Below are 18,692 nucleotides of genomic sequence, written 5' to 3'. Positions count from 1 at the left end.
TTTCATTCAGGCCATTGTTAGATGAAAATGTTGTTTAAAAATTTCTAAAAATGCATCTCAGAACATCTTAAAACCCACCATTGTGTCTTTAACAAAAAGCTTAAAACATTGATTCTTAGGATAAAGGGCCAAAGAAGAAGGTCTAGTGTGAATGGTTTTGGGAACAAAGTCCTGATAGAACAGGATGTATGGTTGTGAGAAGTGCCAAGGCAATACAGACACTGTTCCTGACGGTCTTTATGGGGAATCTGTCTCCCACACTGGTATTTATCCTTCTTGGATGGCATGAAACCCCATAAGCAACAATATCGTAAAAAAAAAAAGATAAGACAACAAAAACTCCAATGAGGCACTTACTGTAATGGCTTTGTGAACCAGCAATAGAACGTATGTTCAGACCGATGATCAAAAGATAGCGTTTGGCCTGGTGGCAAATAATTTCTGAGGAAGGTACATCCAGACATCACTTTTATATTCTACACTATGGAAGGAGCATATGTGTGATGTATTGCATAGCTTAAAGAAACCTAAAGGCTTAGGTATACTGGCCAGACATTGGGAGACCCTTGGCAGAGGATCCCTATTGTAATAAATACTGCAACAGTGAAGAGAAGGAAATCTATCGTTAGTGAGATTTTACACAACTGTACTTTCCATAGCATTGCAGGTTACACTAGTCAGGCTAAAGGGTCTAAATTTCCCAGGGTTTGTGGCACGGCCACCCTTGTGCAGGGGAATCACAGCAGCAGCTCTCTAAGCTTCCTAAATGTGCCCTTGGCTGAGCTTAGGTTAAACAAGTTCAGTCGGTTTTCCCCCAGGGCATGTTTAGTGGTATTATTAGACAGTTTGGTAGATTATGTGGACCCATGGAAGCAGTATTTTTGGTTTTAGAGAGCACAGCACAGATGTGTTTCTTTATAATCCTGGGGTGGGTGATAGATTCATGGATTTGCAGAGTTTCAATGACTGTTTCTGGGGTAAAGCTGGCACTGAATCAGTCTTCTTGTAAATAGCCTTTGTCTTTCGGTTCAGTGTGGGTGGTGCCATTTTGGATCAGTTCAGTACAATGCTAAGTATCAGTCCCAATCTCCTGATGTAACTAAAGATGGATTTGTAGTTATCCTTGCAGTCAGTCTAGTGCTAGTTTTATTTCATGTTGTTTGTTAGTTTTCATGGTGGTAACTTTTAATTTCACTGTTCTGTTAAACACAGTATTTGATGTGGGATTATTTGGATTTACTGTATAATTTTAGAAGTTGTTTTGCTCTTATTGTAAAGTTGTTGACCACAAACGGTGGTTTGTTCTTAAGTTTACCATTATCTTTGGTTGTAGTAGAGACAGCAAAATGTAAACACTTAGGTGGAAATAGAATTGCATAAGTTGAGGCAGCAATGGAGTGCTAACATTACAAGTAAATTTCAAGAATCCATTATAGAATTTCAGTAGGTGTGTACATTTCAAATTCTTAAATTCAAATGTATTGATTGGGGGAGGGGTGAGACTTTAAAGAAAAAGTGAAAAGTCTATAGTCAGATTTATCCAGTGATGGAGATACTACAGGAGTGGTGAATGTGGGGGGTTACGTTCATCTAGAATGTTCTATCCCCCTAGTTCTCTGGTTTGCTATTTCTTATAAGGTATTTCCATGAATGGGTCAGGGATTATCTTGGCATAACCAGTTACAGAGGTGTAGGTGCACCAATTTATTGAAGGATAGTTGAAATTGCGTATCATAAAGGAATTTATCAGTATGGGTAATTCACTCAGTACATTAAGAAATGTTTCATAGTCTTCTGGGGATCGGGAGGATATCCTGTAACAGAGTTAATTTCATCCAAACTGGAGTATTACAGCTCCCACTGGCTCAGCTATGGAAGCAGTACAAACATTTAAATAGCTAGGCATATGGGTCAATCCCACTTTACACTTTCAAAGCCATATTAAGGAAGGTGGTGAGAAACGTTAACGTTTTTTAGCCATTTCATTAATGAAAATTGTATAATATGTTGGAGATTTTCTCCCCGGGCCTTCGCTGAAAAAGGGGTCTTTAGCACAGTCAGACAAACCCGGTCAACAAATGTAAAATAAATAAATAATAAATATGTATTACAGGGACTTTGGCTTTTTTGGCTCTTGAAGCAAGGTCTGCTCTCCATAAAGAAGTTTTGCTTTCCATACTCAGATGTGTGATACAAGTGATTGCTTCACCCTCACAGGGCAAATGAGGATCTGCAGTTTTTTTTTCAAACTCCTGAAGAAAGGACCAGCACTGCATCTTCCAGATCAAGGCAAAAGGATTATTCATTATCTACAGAATTAAGCTAATGCTAGCTTTGCTTATTTGCAGTTCATTAATTCAGGGTAATTGTTCACCTTCAAAAGAACTCAAATTTAAGCATTTAAGCAATTCCCTAGAACTGTTTAGCCATCATCTTAGCCTTCAGAACTGCATACTGACACTGTGGAGCTCTCCCTGTCAGAATTAATAATCAATCGTCATTGCATCCTTTCACAGCAGTGATGGGGTGTTTACATATAATGAAGCAGCCTACCATTGTGATTCTGGAATTACATACATTTATTTATTTTACATTTGTTGACCAGGATAGTCCAACTGGGCTAGTAGCCCATTTTCAGCAGAGGCCCGGGGAGAAAGGCTCCAAAGGTAGTTACATACGTAGTATATATGTTACACAAGGTAAATATCAAACATTTCACAGTCATTATGAAAAATAAAACAGAAGATAGCAGAATATTTGTAGCAAAAAATAACAAACATTGTTATCAAGTATAATAAGCATATTACAGTACAGTATATACATCCTCTATCTTATGGCAGCTATGACAGGAAGAACAGAACAGCTAAAAATTAATTATATGGTTGAATAGAAGAACTGATAGTAAAATGGGAAGAGAATGTGGGAAGGAGGAGATTAACCAGGGGTGACACAGGTGCAGAGCCAGTTATTGAGGAGGTGTTCTTTGAGTAGTAGTTTAAATTTGATGCTGGTGGGGGTTGTGAGTATGTTTTGGGGGATTGAGTTCCAGATTTTTGCAATGTGATTGGAGAATAGAGAATCCCCAAAAGAGGTAATAGATTTGTGGGATTTTAGACGTAGTTTGTTGGATGAGTGGAGTATACGTGAGGCTTGGTAGGGTTGGACTAGGTCTTTTAGCGATGGACAGGTATCTGGATGATAAATAGTGGGTTCCCTGTTAGAAGACCAAAGATGCATTCTTTCAAATGCATCTTGGTCGAAATCAAAAGCCTGAAATGGCAAAATATCAAAGTAGCTTTTAAGCGAATTCTTTCCCTGGGAAAGAATTTGCTTGGCCGCTTCGTTACGGGGGTGTGGGGGCAAAGCCCCCCACTTACTGTAATGTTTAAAGCATTTTATCATTATTATTTATTTATTTTTTTTTGGAACAGTGATTTTTTTTTCCCTAGGAAAAAAATCGCTGTTCTGACAGTTTGAAATTGTAAGCTTTCGCTTACATAGGGTCAATTAATCACCGTTCGCTTTTTTTAAGCGTTCGGTGATCTAAAGTTTGTCTTTTCGGCTTTTCCCGGTTAGAGGTTGCCACAGCGGAACTCCAGTCCGCTAATGATTGGCAGTAGATTTTTATGGTGCTGAGTTGCCAGCCCGACGCCCAACCTTCAGCGAAGGCGGGCCCATTCACACATGTCTTTCGGAGGCCACTCGACCGCAGGGAGGATATGCAGACTCCACACAGAAGGCACTCCAGCCGAGAATCAAACAGGAGAACCTCTTGCTGTGAGGTTTATAGACCCTAAATAATGTTTTGGGCAATTGACAGTTGATTGAGCGATAGTAGATTAGGTAGTTCTAGCCAGTGAAGTTGTTTAAGGGCAGTGCAGTGGTGAGTTCTATTGGGGAGGTTTGCAGCAAAATGAGCAATATTGTGGTAGCAAGCCTTTAGTTTGATAAATTCTGATTTTTATGGTTAGTAAAAATAGGAGAGGCATATAGCAGTGCAGACAGAAGGTGGGTTCTAGCTAGGGCCAGTTTGCTGTGAGGGGTAAGGAATGCTCTGGATCTATATAGGCAGCCAAGTTTAACATGTATTTTCTTGACTGTAAGGGCTATGTACTTGTCATCTGTTAATGAGCTATCTATAGTGACTCCTAGAAGTTTAGTGTTTTGTATTGGACTGATTTTGTTGCCGTTGGAGGGAGGATAAAAAGGGGGGAGGTGGGTTCAGTGGATTTATTGTGTGTGAATATCATAAGCTTTGTTTTATTTGGGTTTAATATCAGCTGGTTCTTCTTCAGATATAATTCTATAGCTGAGAAGGCTTGTGTTTTGAGTTGTAGTTCTGGATAGGAGGGGGCTGTACAGATGACTGTATACTGTACTATGGTAGCATAAGGGGTAGCGGAGTTAAGTTTATTTGTAAAGATGGAGAAGAGTAGAGGGCCAAGTATTGTACTGCTTCAGACTGCTTTCTATGTTAATGGAAAAGTCTGAAGCCCTTTTTCAGTTCAGTGAATGATCATGCCATGTATAAACTGTCGATTTTTTGCGTCCTCCTGTACATTGTATCATATTATTGTTGAAGGAATATCTACTGTTATGTCACTTATTTTATGCAGCATCTGTAACTAGGACCTGCTTTAAAAAAGGCCAGGTCATCTTGTTTGCCTGCTTGCAAATAAATAACTAAATCTGTGTTCCCTGCAGAATGCACACAATGCAGTCACCCACTTCAAATAAATAACTAAATCTGTGTTCACTGCAGAATGCACACAATGCAGTCACCCACTTCAAATAAATAACTAAATCTGTGTTCACTGCAGAATGCACACAATGCAGTCACCCACTTCAAATAAATAACTAAATCTGTGTTCACTGCAGAATGCACACAATGCAGTCACCCACTTCAAATAAATAACTAAATCTGTGTTCACTGCAGAATGCACACAATGCAGTCACCCACTTCAAATAAATAACTAAATCTGTGTTCACTGCAGAATGCACACAATGCAGTCACCCACTTCAAATAAATAACTAAATCTGTGTTCACTGCAGAATGCACACAATGCAGTCACCCACTTCAAATAAATAACTAAATCTGTGTTCACTGCAGAATGCACACAATGCAGTCACCCACTTCAAATAAATAACTAAATCTGTGTTCCCTGCAGAATGCACACAATGCAGTCACCCACTTCAAATAAATAACTAAATCTGTGTTCACTGCAGAATGCACACAATGCAGTCACCCACTTCAAATAAATAACTAAATCTGTGTTCACTGCAGAATGCACACAATGCAGCCACCCACTTCAAATAAATAACTAAATCTGTGTTCACTGCAGAATGCACACAATGCAGTCACCCACTTCAAATAAATAACTAAATCTGTGTTCACTGCAGAATGCACACAATGCAGTCACCCACTTCAAATAAATAACTAAATCTGTGTTCACTGCAGAATGCACACAATGCAGTCACCCACTTCAAATAAATAACTAAATCTGTGTTCACTGCAGAATGCACACAATGCAGTCGCCCACTTCAAATAAATAACTAAATCTGTGTTCACTGCAGAATGCACACAATGCAGTCACCCACTTCAAATAAATAACTAAATCTGTGTTCACTGCAGAATGCACACAATGCAGTCACCCACTTCAAATAAATAACTAAATCTGTGTTCACTGCAGAATGCACACAATGCAGTCACCCACTTCAAATAAATAACTAAATCTGTGTTCACTGCAGAATGCACACAATGCAGTCACCCACTTCAAATAAATAACTAAATCTGTGTTCCCTGCAGAATGCACACAATGCAGTCACCCACTCTGAACAATGCCAGTCCAGATACCCACAAATCTTTGGGAGTTGTGAGGAAGCTGGTAACAATGGCAGAAACCCATGTATGGGGAGGACATACAAACCCTGTGTAGAACGGTGGAATCCAACCTGTAAACCAAGAGGGGGGGTAACTTTGCTAAGTGGATGAAACATTAGCTTGACAAATTGCATGTCAAGTTTATTTACCAAATAAAATAAATTTTGACTAAAGTGCATAGTTACATTTCTGTTATTCAAAGCCCATATTCAGAGTCAGGTTAGTATGATGTACTTAAAATGTATGTGTCTTTCAACTTTTCCAGGTTAGGGGTCGCCACAACGGAACTCCGGTCCGCTAATGATTGGCAGTTGATTTTTACGTACCGGCTTGCCAAGCCTGACGCACAACCTTCAAAGAAGGTACGCCCATTCACGCATGTCTCCACACAGAAGATGCTCTAGCTGAGAATCAAACCAGACAGCGTCTTACTGTGAGGCGACAATGCTACCGCAGCACCACCTCTTAAAATATATTTTGTAAAACTAAATGTGCAGTAAGTTTCTGTGTCTTTTGAGATAATGATGTATGCTCCACCTTCACTGGGAGCTAAAATAGGCTAATCCTAATTAGTATTGGGGCATGTAACTCACTTTCCTAAATAACCCGATACACAACAGACTCTGAAGTGTGTTACTACTGTTCGGCTCTTTGAACTAATGTATGCATCACTTAAACTGTGTCAGCAGAGCCAGATCTAGTACTGAGCGACCTAGGCAGGTGCCTCGGGCCCGCTGGCTGCTACAACATTTACGTTTAAGTAAGGAATTAAAAAAACACATTTACATGTCCTGTTTGAGACATGCTCATGTCTGTGGTCTTTGTGTGCATCATGCGCTCACAGGATATGAAGTTTCAAAAGCACATTCACTGTACTCTGCACCATCCAGAGCGTTCAACAGGTAGTCATACTTTGCTATCCGAGAGTTCAGCAGGGGTGTTATCTCCCCATTTGAAACTAACTTTGCTGCCGTCCAGCCAGAGAATAGCAGGTAATGTGTGTGTGTAAAATGCATAAGTTAAGGATGGCAAGTTAGTTAATTAGCATGCTCGGTCTCAAACCCTGTACCTTAGCTGTAGGTGACAAGAGCCTTAATCCTCTACACCAGCTGCCAGATTGCTTGGTTATCATAGTTGACTGAAATGTTCTGAAATGAATAATTTTGCCTTTTATTGATTCATTTGTTTCATTGCTTAATGGAAAAAAATCTTCATAACTATAGAAGTAGTTGCATTTTCAAGGAATGTGAGATTCGAGGGAAGAGAAGTTTACCATTACTCATACTGTTTTCAATGTGCAACTATTTGTTTAGCAAATGTCCATCAATGTTTGTGCTATAGAATTTGAAAGCAGTGTTAGTGACACAACAAGTAACATACTTGCCTTTGCTGCAGAAGGCTGTGGGTTCTACTCCCACACCAGGTAGATAGATTTCTGATACTGCAGTTCACTTTAAGAAGGGGTGTTGCTGTTATGACTGTTTTGTCCTTTGGCTAAAAGGTTCATCCTAGCCCCCTCTGTCTGCATTAATGGCAGGTGCAGTGAAATCTTTTACATCCACCTGTCCTATCAGAAAGAGCAGGGGGAAGCGCCCCAGTGTCTTGGCCAAATTTCTCCTAGTATAAATACCACCAAGTGCCTTATGTGAAAAGATGCTATGAGCCTAGTGGGACTGACCTGGTCAACAAAGGATATTTAAATGAAACATTTTGAATTAGATCCATGTATCTTCCTTCATTTCAGAAGTAAAGAATGAAATAGTTTGCATGCTGACAGTTTTGAGCAGTGTTTGTTAACTGGGGGGAGAGACAAAAGTAATTGAATACCAGAATGGCTGCATGGAGGGGGGGGGGTTGTGCCCCATTACACCATGATCCATCTCTCAGTGTCAGCATTTCTTGATTGGGTACCACTGACGTGCAATACTTGCCAGACTGATAATAGTGTATAACTTATTTGATCTTCCTTGCAAGGTAGTTTGAAAACAGAAAAATTCTGCATATGGGATTTGCTGTTCTGGTATGAAATTGAACAGTTGCACAGCGTATTTATTTGTCCTGATAATACCCAGTAGTGTTTATCTGTATTTATATGATGTGTCCTGTCACATAACATAACAACAAATTGTCTTTCTGCTAGTTGCCATAACCATTCTGCCAGTGCAATCACTTTTTCTCATTGTCCCCCCTCTCCCAGTTAATTTTGTTCATCTTAGAAATCATGAAATTGTCTTCATAATCTGCTATTTGTGCTATTTCTTAGACAAACGCTGTAGTGATGAAAGCTAAACCTCCATAGCTGAGAAGCACATTGACAATGTGATAATACTACCCTTTGTGTAAGACTGGACACAGATTTACCTTGTCTTTGGATTTTCTCTCTCTGTGTAGGTATCCTTTCCCAACACCAGCAGAAGTGCCATGCGTGCCGTTCTGGAGTATCTTTACACAGGGCAGTTTTGCTCCAATGTCGACCTTGATTGCTTGGAACTGATTGTACTAGCTAATCGGCTGTGCCTTCCACACCTTGTTGCACTCACCGGTAAATCACAGTCTTGTAACCTTCAACATTAAATTGCTGTAACATGTTTACCTTTATACGCAAGTGTTTTCACAGTTGTTTCATATTTATCTTACTTTATGGAATGCAGCAGCCGTCAGTAACATGTATTTTTCCCTTATGAAGGTTAATCCAAAATTCCTCCAGCTGTACCTCTCCTTCCTGGCTGACCCTTTGTCATTCACATGATTGTAGGGTTACTGATGCCCATGTTTTGCCATTGATTTGAAATACAATATTATAGCAATAACCCACGCCTGGGTGTGGGTAATGCTGGATTTACCCACGGTTGGTGTGGTTTAGTCACGAGGGCGAAGCCCGAGTGGCCAAACAAAGCCAACCATGGGTAAATCCAGCATTACCCACACCCAGAAGTGGGTTATTGCTATTATACAATGACATTATTTAAGAAAAAAAATTACTTTTCTTAAATAATGGCATTGTATAATGCCTCCTTGCTGCCCTTCCGCAGCTCTCTGGTATTCTGCGGCAGTTCTGATGTACTGCGCATGCATATGCCTACGCAGTACATCAGAGCTGTGGGCAAAAGCAACGGAGAAAGCAAGATCTCTATTGCTTTTTACAAACTGTTTCGCTATGTTAAATGAGTTTAACATAGCGAGACAGCTTTAAAAAAAAGCAACGGAGAATCTCTGTTGCTTTTTTTAAAGCTGTCTCGCTATGTTAAACTCCTTTAACATAGCGAGACAGTGTGAGGCAATGGAGATCTTGCGTTCTCTGTTGCTGTAAAAAAAGAGTTATAGTAATGGAAAAAGTCCGGGCGACTGGACCTTTTTCCATTACTATAACTCTGATTTACAACGTGCACGCTGACCAGTGTGCACATTTTTGAATATTAATGGGGGGGGGGTCGTTGTGTAATTATTATTATTCAGGTCTTTTTATCTCACAGTGGTGATGGTTCTTGTTTTCTCCAGCATTTTTTTCCAGAGTCAGCAGGAAATTCTTCAGAAACTACATTTTCCATTCTTTTCTGTTCATAATTTAGTGGAAGAAACTTAGCCTTGTAGTGATTTAAAAGAACACATATCATTTTGAGTCTTTTTCATAATAGTGCCATGCTTGCTGATCTGGAGTATCTTTACCACGCTCTACATGTTATTTCAAGGGACTTTCTCTGCTAATTAGTAACCTGGGATCTGCTTTGTGTGAGCCATCTGTCATCAACACTTTTTTGGCTCTCACGTTTGGGGTGATCATGCTTCCCAGTTCTTCCTCATTACTTGAGCTTTTTAGGTAAGTCTTTTATACAGAAAAGGCATACCAGCCCTTTAAAGTATACCTGTGGTTTCCTCCAGACTACCAAGCCAGTGCATGCATAGGAGCTGCCTGTATTGCCTAGGGAAGGAACACATGAAGTAGGGATCATCAGAAGTCCACAAGTCCCATACTTCAGTATAGACAGTCATCACAAGTGAAGGGAAAAATTGGAGAATGTTCTTATCATCAAGGCACCAGCACTGGGACAGGAGAATCCCACTTGTGATTATAAGTAGGAGTCTTAAAGGAGGGAGAACATAAAGGATTAGAAGGCCAAGCAGTGGCTCAAGCTTTCTTCTTTAGCTGAGCTCACCATATTTTGTTGTCTTCTTCACTTTGCAAGCATTGAGTTGTCCCTCAGCTAGCATGATCATGAAGGTAGCAGATGAGGAGTACTATCCCACTGACCACATTTTGTAGTGACTCCTGGGAGAGTCTAATACCTCACCTGCAGCGATTGGTCACATAGTGAGCTTAGTTGTCTTTTTCAGAGCAGGTTTAAAGTGCCCTAGCACAGGTTGGAAGGTTGAATTTTGGGCAGGGTTGCATTTTTTTGCTTCCCACAGGGCAGACAACTCCAGAGCATCCTATACCCACTGGAATTTCCATTGTTCCAGCTTTTTTGGACCTATCTTTATTGTTCAACACTTGATAGGATATTTTGGAGAGTAGATGAGGGAGACTGTCATTGGAAATATAGTGCAATGCCAGCACTGGAAATTATACAGACAGACCTTCTGCCCATCAGTTTCAGCCTGATCTTCACATCTTACTAGGAGTACATCTCACCCACCCCTGAACACATATTTGTTTGTACCTGATGTACAAGAAAAGCACAAAATTACCCAGTAGGCATCTGGTACAAAGAGAAAATGGTCCTCTCCATTTTAATCCTCCAGGATGGGGGCTCAGAAAGAGCAAGGTCTCTTTCTTGGAGATAAAAAAAGGGGTACTGATTCTTCTCCTGTTAATACTACCCTCTCTTTCTTCTTGTCATCTTTTGCTGTGACAGCTGGCCTGCAGAAAGAAGAGTGGAAAACCTTTGCCATCCCTGTCTTACCTATTCCAGTTCTAGACAGGCAGCTTGAAGGAGTGGGCATTAGAAAAGGTGGAGCCTCCTGATTTTGAGGTCAAGAAGCATCCAAAAAAGATAAAACATATCAGCATTAACTTTGGTTTTCTCTGCTGGCTTCTATATTGTCTACTTTATTTTGGACTGTGCTGATGCTGTGGCAGCACAAATAGGTATGTATGCCTATAGTTCCAAAGGCATTGCTTAGCTGTTTCTTGAGATAAGCTTCATCAGACAGTTTTGGGTATTCTTGGCAAGGTCCTGTTTTTTTTATTTCCATATTCGGTCCCCCATGCTTGGCAAACATCTGATCATTGGTAGCAGTTTGCATTTAAGAGAAAGAGATTACCCCCCAAATAATTTAGGAATCTAAGGAGACTAATTTGTTTTTGTGCCAGTGACAGACTTCATTTACAGACTTGACCTGTTAATGCAGAAAGGTTAACAAGACAACGGCACTATTGTATAAAATAACTGGTAAGATATTTCATGTAACTGAATAAAACATTTAAAATAATTGAGTGAGACTTTTAGTTGACACCTTCACAGGATGAAATGCTGTTTAAACATAAAATGATATGTATTGTCTTTTGCCAATTTAGCTTGTGCTTCATGCATCCTATTCTCCCTTTCAAAAAAAGAATACAGACACCCCTAATTCCTTGAAAAAAGCTTCCAAAAAATGTCTTTGATAGTGCTACAGCCCATGAGTCCCAATCCATTCCCTGCAAGGGTCAGGTACTAGGGTGTCAACCAGCTTCCTGGTCCTGGGGGCAGCCTACCCTCCCCTGTAAGAGAGCCCTTCTCCTCCCATAGCAAAATCATATAAGTGATGTACAGAGGTTTTTCACGCAGCATTAAAGTCAACAAACCACTTTCAGCAGAGGTGGTGAGTAACAGTGTGCAGTTAAGGGCAAGGAGGTACCTAAACAAACCTGACCTGTGGATCAAATTAATGATTTACAGTCTGTTTTATGCAGGAAGGCTAAGTAGACAACACCACTGCAGCATAAAATAACTGGAAAAAATATTTAGCAGAGTGGTGCATAACGTCCAGCCCTTGGGCCAAATCCAGCCCTTGACGCAACACCATCCAGCCCCCAGAGAGTAACCAAAATTTTTTTAAAAAAGTGAAAAAATTCTATGCCTTATTCCAGTCACGCAAACTTTCCAGCACGTGCTTACTTACCTAATTGACTGCAGGTGTGCACACCTCTGTGGAAGTTACTATTCTTTGTTGTTTATAACTTGTAGTCTGTAAACAGTAGTAACTTTCTGCAAGAGTTTGTAATAAGTCATGGCTGCAAGCCAAACTTAAATGCAAAGTTGAAGTAGAAAACAGGCAATTTCATTAGGGCACCATTACCAGACAGTGATTATACCTTCTAGGATAGAATTCTAGACAGGGTCCTAACTAATGTACAGGCTGTCACAGTATTGGCATTAAGCCACCATTACCAGACAGTGATTATACCTACTAGAATAGAATTCTAGACAGGGTCCTAACTAATGTACAGGCTGTCACAGTATTGGCATTAAGCCACCATTACCAGACAGTGATTATACCTACTAGAATAGAATTCTAGACAGGGTCCTAACTAATGTACAGGCTGTCACAGTATTGGCATTAGGGCACCATTACTCAACAGTGATTATACCTACCCTGGTGGCATTAGGGCATCATTTCCTGACAGTGATTATACCTACAAGGATAGAATACTAGACAGGGTCCTAACTAATGTACAGGCTGTCACAGTATTGGCATTAAGCCACCATTACCAGACAGTGATTATACCTACTAGAATAGAATTCTAGACAGGTTCCTAACTAATGTACAGGCTGTCACAGTATTGGCATTAGGCCACCATTACCCGACAGTGATTATACCTACTCTGGTGGCATTAGTGCACCATTACCCAACAGAAATTTGCCTATTCTGGTGGCATTAGGGCACCATTACCAGACAGTGATTATACCTTCTAGGATAGAATTCTAGACAGGGTCCTAACTAATGTTCAGGCTGTCACGGTACTGGCATTAGGGCACCATTACTCAACAGTGATTATATCTACTCTGGTGGCATTAGGGCACATTTACTGACAGTGATTATACCTACTCTGGTGGAATTAGGGCACCATTACCTGACAGTGATTATACTTACACTGGTGGCATTAGGGTACCTTTACCCGACAGTCATTATACCTACTCCTTTGGCATTAGGGCAGCATTACCAGACAGTGATTATACCTACTCTGGTGGCATTAGGGCACCATTACCCAACAGTCATTATACCTACTCTGGTGGCATTAGGGCACCATTACCTGACAGTCATTATACCTACTCTGGTGGCATTAGGGCACCATTACCCGACAGTCATTATGCCTACTCTGTGGTTCAGAGGAGAAGGAAGATTAAGAATTAACAGATACAAAAATTGTGTGGGGATGAATAAGGAAACTGGTCACAAATCAAGGGTGCAAACAACCTATGGAAGTGGGTCGTGGATGGAGTACTTTGTTACAGACAAGGGTAAAAGGAAGAGGCAAAAAAGAAAAGGTCATTTTGTCTACACAGGAATGGGAGGCTAGCAAATGAGGCAAAAAATAAGGCCTATAAGTGATAGAAAAGCATTAGTGCAGAAGTAGGGGCTAGCAAAAAGGCAGTAATTGCTAAACTGAATAGGGAGACAGCAGAAATGATTAAAAAAGGAAGAAAGAGCTTTTTAAAAACAAATCAGAAAGGATGGGGGGACAGATGGACCTGGCCAGGCTGAATAAAGATGTGAGGGAGATCACAGGAGACTGAGAAAAAGTTTAGGTACTGAATGAATGCTTTGTTTCCATCTTCACAAAGGAAAACAAAATGTAAAAAAGTCACACAGACAAAACATTTTGCAAAATCTGCAAGAAAAACCTAGCCAAGCTTGAAACTTAGAATAGTACAGGCTATCCCAGTATTGCCATTAGGTCACCATTACCCGATAGTGATTATACCTACTAGGATAGAATTCTAGACAGGGTCCTAACTAATGTACAGGCTGGCATGGTATTGGCATTAGGGCACCATTTCGTGACAGTGATTATATCTACAAGGATAGAATACTAGACAGGGTCCTAACTAATGTACAGGCTGTCACGGTATTGGCATTAGGGCACCATTACTCAACAGTGATTATACCTACCCTGGTGGCATTAGGGCACCATTTCCTGACAGTGATTATACCTACAAGGATAGAATACTAGACAGGGTCCTAACTAATGTACAGGCTGTCACAGTATTGGCATTAGGCCACCATTACCCGACAGTGATTACACCTACTCTGGTGGCATTAGGGCACCATTACTCAACAGAAATTTGCCTATTCTGGTGGCATTAGGGCACCTTTACCAGACAGTCATTAGAATAGAGGCCCATGAGATATATGCAGATAACCCCTTAAGGGCATCAAATGTTTCAGCTATTTGGCTTCTGAATGTCCGTGACTTTTTACTTTTTCTAAGTCTTTATGGACAGATTCAGGCCAACAAAGCCAAAAGCCACTAGCTGTGGGCATGCATGTTTCAGCTTTCTTATGACCTTGTCAGCACATTATAAGTGAACTGTTTGGCTGTACTCAAGAAACACAGGGTCTTAAAACCTAGCTGATGTCCATAACCATTAAGGTGTCTGCAGAATATCTCAACTAACAAACAAAACCAAAAAGTAAAAAGGTCACACAGACAAAACAATTAGTAAAAACTACTAGGGTATCACACAGTGAAAACTCTAGCTTGACTAGGTTTTTCTTGTAGTTTTTACTCTTTTCACAAAGAAAGGTAAGGGGAGAGGTCCAAGTAACCCTCAACTTCTTAGTTCAAGAAATCTAGACAAAGCCAAAAATAATGGAGGGACAGAGGCCCAAAATGAGGGTCAGATTTTAAACATTTTTTGCTCTTATAAACTTAGGAGGTTGCTAGAATAAAAGGATTTGTGTTACCATACATTTCCTGAAGGACAGGAAGTCTGTAACTCAAACATGTGTTATTATGTAGGGATTTCAATTACTAGTGATTTGCCAGAAAACCATAACTTTTATGAGGACCAGACCAAAACTATGACAAGATCTGTACATTTTGTGAAACTCTGGACATATGCTAGTACTGACAAGGGGGAGGTTTAGAAGGAAAGGACTGCCCTTGGGGAGTGTAAAGCACAAGGAATAAATCAGCTGCTCCTTGTACTCCTCAGAAGTGCTGTCACTTGTCTGGCATTATGTAATAGCGATCTTCACCAGATCACTGACTAATGTAGAAGTACTAGAAAACTGGAAAACAGCAAGTGTGGTAGCCTTATAAGGGGAGGGGTGTCTGCAGAAGAATTCCAGATAACTACAGGCCAGTCAGCTCAACAACAGTCTACTGTTTGAGTAGTTGAACACAGAGAGTTTTGGTGAGAGGAACAATGTCAGGAAAATACGGGAGTGTAGTAAACGTCTCTCATGTCCATTGTATTTGTCTCAGACACATACGAGGAACAAGAAAGCTGGGTCAATATCTTTGCTGATGACTGACAGGTGCAGCCATGGAGAGTGTGGAAGTCTAGTCGGGGAAGAATTTGTAAGGGCAGAGGGCTGGCAGTTGACGTTAAGGGCAAACAAATGCAAAGTACTACACTTGAGCCGCAACAACCCTGAAGTATCAGCTGGGGAAGCAATTTATTATTTGTCCATGTGTTAAGTATTATATTAGCCAAACCAGGAGGCAAGTAAGGAAGGGCATACGAGAACACGCAAGACACATGAAAAACAGTGACGCAACTTGTCCAATAGCTGTGCATTTTAAGGAAAAGCGAAACAATGACGTGAAAGTTCTTAGGTGTTTCATTACTTATGTTTGTCAGCATCCTGAACTACTACTGAATGTTTTACATATATTATTAAAGAAGGAAGCAGTTATAAGTGTTTACATATAGCACATTGCAGCCACAGGGTTTAAATAATGAGATGGTTATGAAATGGTTACTGTAGTCATTGGTTATTTGTATGTATTTCCATGAACTTTGGCAAATGGTACTTTGGTTGAAATATGTTTAATCGACTTAGTTTGGTCAACAGGCATCCAAGATCAACATAGGGAAATATACTATATATATATATATATATATATATATATATATATATATATATATATACACACACACACACACACACACACACACACACATGTACACTAGCAGTTCTTATGGGATGCAGTGTAGCAATGCTTTCCGCAAAAGAGATCAAAACAGTGGTCTACTTTTGAGAAGTTTAAATGTACAATTCACTATATCCGTTTCTTGCAATGTCATTTTTTTTCATTATATAATTCTTTATTTACTTTTTGGGCAGTCATATGCAGAAGCTTTGTAAAACACCTACAGCTGATCCAGAGTGCTTCGGTAAAGCTATCGGAACTTCTTCCACAAACCACTTTATCATGTCTACTGGGAAATGGGTTGTTACATCATGGAAAGGGCCATCAACAATCCGCATCTGTAAATCTCATTTAAAAAATAATTAAAAAGACAGCCTTGAGTGATGCAAGCAGCAACCTCCCCCCATGTCACCCATGTAGAGGTTTTGTCCCCTGCACCCAGTGGACAGTGGTCTGCTGTATAGGAGCCAAATAATTTTAATAAAAAGCGTATTTAACTATCTTTAAGGTTCCACAACAGTGATTTGAGCTATCAGTGAGACAGATATCACTCTGTGAGCCAGTTACCTTTCTTCTGTTTCTGCAGTACCCTCTTTTTTAGTGCATTATTTATTTATTTTATTAATGTCAGTGCAGGAAATATTGCTGCCCCATATCTGTGCCACCACCACCCCCCAACACACAATCATTACACTGGCTTTGGGATATATATATATAATGGGCACAAATGTCCCATCCATGGGGAAGACTACACCACTACACTGCCAACAGTGCCACCTAGTGGGAGCTATGTTACACTGCAGCATCACATATTCATCGGGGGTTGGTACATAAGCTTTTCCACATTTATTCATTTATTTATTTATTGTTTGGTAAACAGGTAGGTGAGTTGGTCTGAAGACCCTTTTCAGCCACAGCATGAAATACAGAAACAAAAGCAAACAACATGAATAATTAAGAAAAAGAATGCAGTGCATAAGAGCAAATGCAAAATTAATCACTCAATAGATAAACAGTCTTGAAGCAAACATATGCAGATCCTTAGGCCTGTTACAGACTCTTATGTACTGAGAAACATTGCAGAGGTGGAATTAACAGTAAAACCAAAAATGTTTAATATGTACAGTATGTGCTTTAAAGTCCATTTTGAATTTCAACATTTCTGGAAACAAGCACGACAACATTTAGGATAATAAGTAGGGAAAGGCCATCAGGCTGGAGGCAGCATGCTGTTAGAATCCGTGAATGACATGAACATTAGAATTCGTGAATGTTGTAATCCTGTGAGGAAAAGGATGCAATGCCAGGCCGTAGCCATGCCCTTGTATTTATTTATTTTCGATACCTGTCTTTGGCTTTCTTCCCTTCGTTCTGTTTGTGATGACTTCCATCATAATTTTAGGTGCATTGGTTGCCAGGGCTGCTCAAAGCATTTTCTTCTTTCTGTGTGCAGTAGAGTCTCTTTTCATCATTTACCTCCTTGATTTTTGTTAAAAATGCCCATCCTTTAAACACAGATCTGTATAATATGGTAATGATTAATTTTTCTTGCATATTCATTTGTTATTTTTTTGTTTACTCACATAAAACATTATACATATCATTTCATTACAGTGTTGTGTCCTCAAAATGTATCTTAGATTTAAATGCATCAGGTGATCATCCTTTATGATGTTTTCATTGCAGAGCAATACACAGTGACAGGGCTGATTGAGGCTATGCATATGGGAGTGGACATTGACGCAGATGTATTACTGTTCTTGGAGATTGCCCAGGTAACAGCTCTTACATCTTATATTGTATTTCTGGTGGACTGTTGAGTCATTATTAAAGTGGTCATAAGATAATGTTATATTTTTCTGATGGCAGAAGGGATCAGTCAGTCTAGAATATTCTTTTTAGTCAGTTTGAACAGTTTTCCTTCCCTTAAATACTCTTTTCATCACCTTTTTGCATCTGTCCCACACTGTCTTGAAGGACTCCATGGATTTCTTCCACAACTAGATCAACACCCCTCTCTGTGATGAAATAGTTTTAGACCTCAAGGAGATGTTACTCCTTACACTTTGCCCACCCAGACACACACACACACACACACACACACACACACACACACTTTTTGTTCAGGGTTACTGTTTCACATTTCCTTAGCATGCTGTTGGTTACTGTTGAAATTCTGACGACCGGAATTGCTATCCTCAGTGAGACGTGTGTGTGTGTGTGTGTGTGTGTGTGTGTGTGTGTGTATGTGTATGTGTGTATGTGTGTTTAGACAGATATTGGGTCTACTGAAAATAATCAGTGGACCCCCAATGTTGACATGCTTAATACTGACTAAGAAATGTCGACAGTGCAAGCGTTAATATGCATGCATCAAGCACTGACATCAGCGCATGCAAATTTTAACAAAAAGTACAAAAGAACAGAATACATTTTTGCAGGTGGGGCAAGCTCCCCCGTGCTCATATACCCCCCCCCCCGACAATGTATTCGAGCTCTGACATCACTCAGTACTGGGAAAGAGTATATTCCCCAGCCCTGCTAATTAGCAGTCTCGTACAGCCGTTGACCATCTATTTAGCTGACCAAACTGTGGCAGCTAAAGAGATGTCAATTGTAATGACATTTTATTCAATTCTTGGTTCACACCCACACAGTATATCTATATTGTCGACTGGGTTAGGCCCGCTAGGCTTGTGGCCTCTTTTCAGAGGTGACCTGGAGGAT

General features: G+C 40.1%; 1 protein-coding gene across 7 annotated transcripts in view; it reads left to right on the top strand.

Annotated features, from left to right (window-relative positions):
• Positions 1 to 18,692, top strand: part of RHOBTB2 (Rho related BTB domain containing 2) — a 323,120-nt gene that overhangs the window by 254,318 nt on the left and 50,110 nt on the right. For 6 of the 7 annotated variants that reach the window (XM_044082960.1, XM_044082959.1, XM_044082961.1 and 3 more), the window contains 2 exons: positions 8,273 to 8,423; positions 17,652 to 17,740. In XM_044082960.1, the coding sequence (XP_043938895.1) occupies positions 8,273 to 8,423; positions 17,652 to 17,740 (240 nt within the window). The remainder of the gene's footprint in view (positions 1 to 8,272; positions 8,424 to 17,651; positions 17,741 to 18,692) is intronic. The other variant, XM_044082964.1, reaches the window with a different exon arrangement.

This window comes from Protopterus annectens, chromosome 9.part0 (assembly GCF_019279795.1).
Source record: "Protopterus annectens isolate FY-2018-M chromosome 9.part0, PAN1.0, whole genome shotgun sequence".
Lineage (NCBI taxonomy): Eukaryota > Metazoa > Chordata > Ceratodontiformes > Protopteridae > Protopterus > Protopterus annectens.
This window is presented reverse-complemented; position numbering and strand designations above follow the sequence as displayed.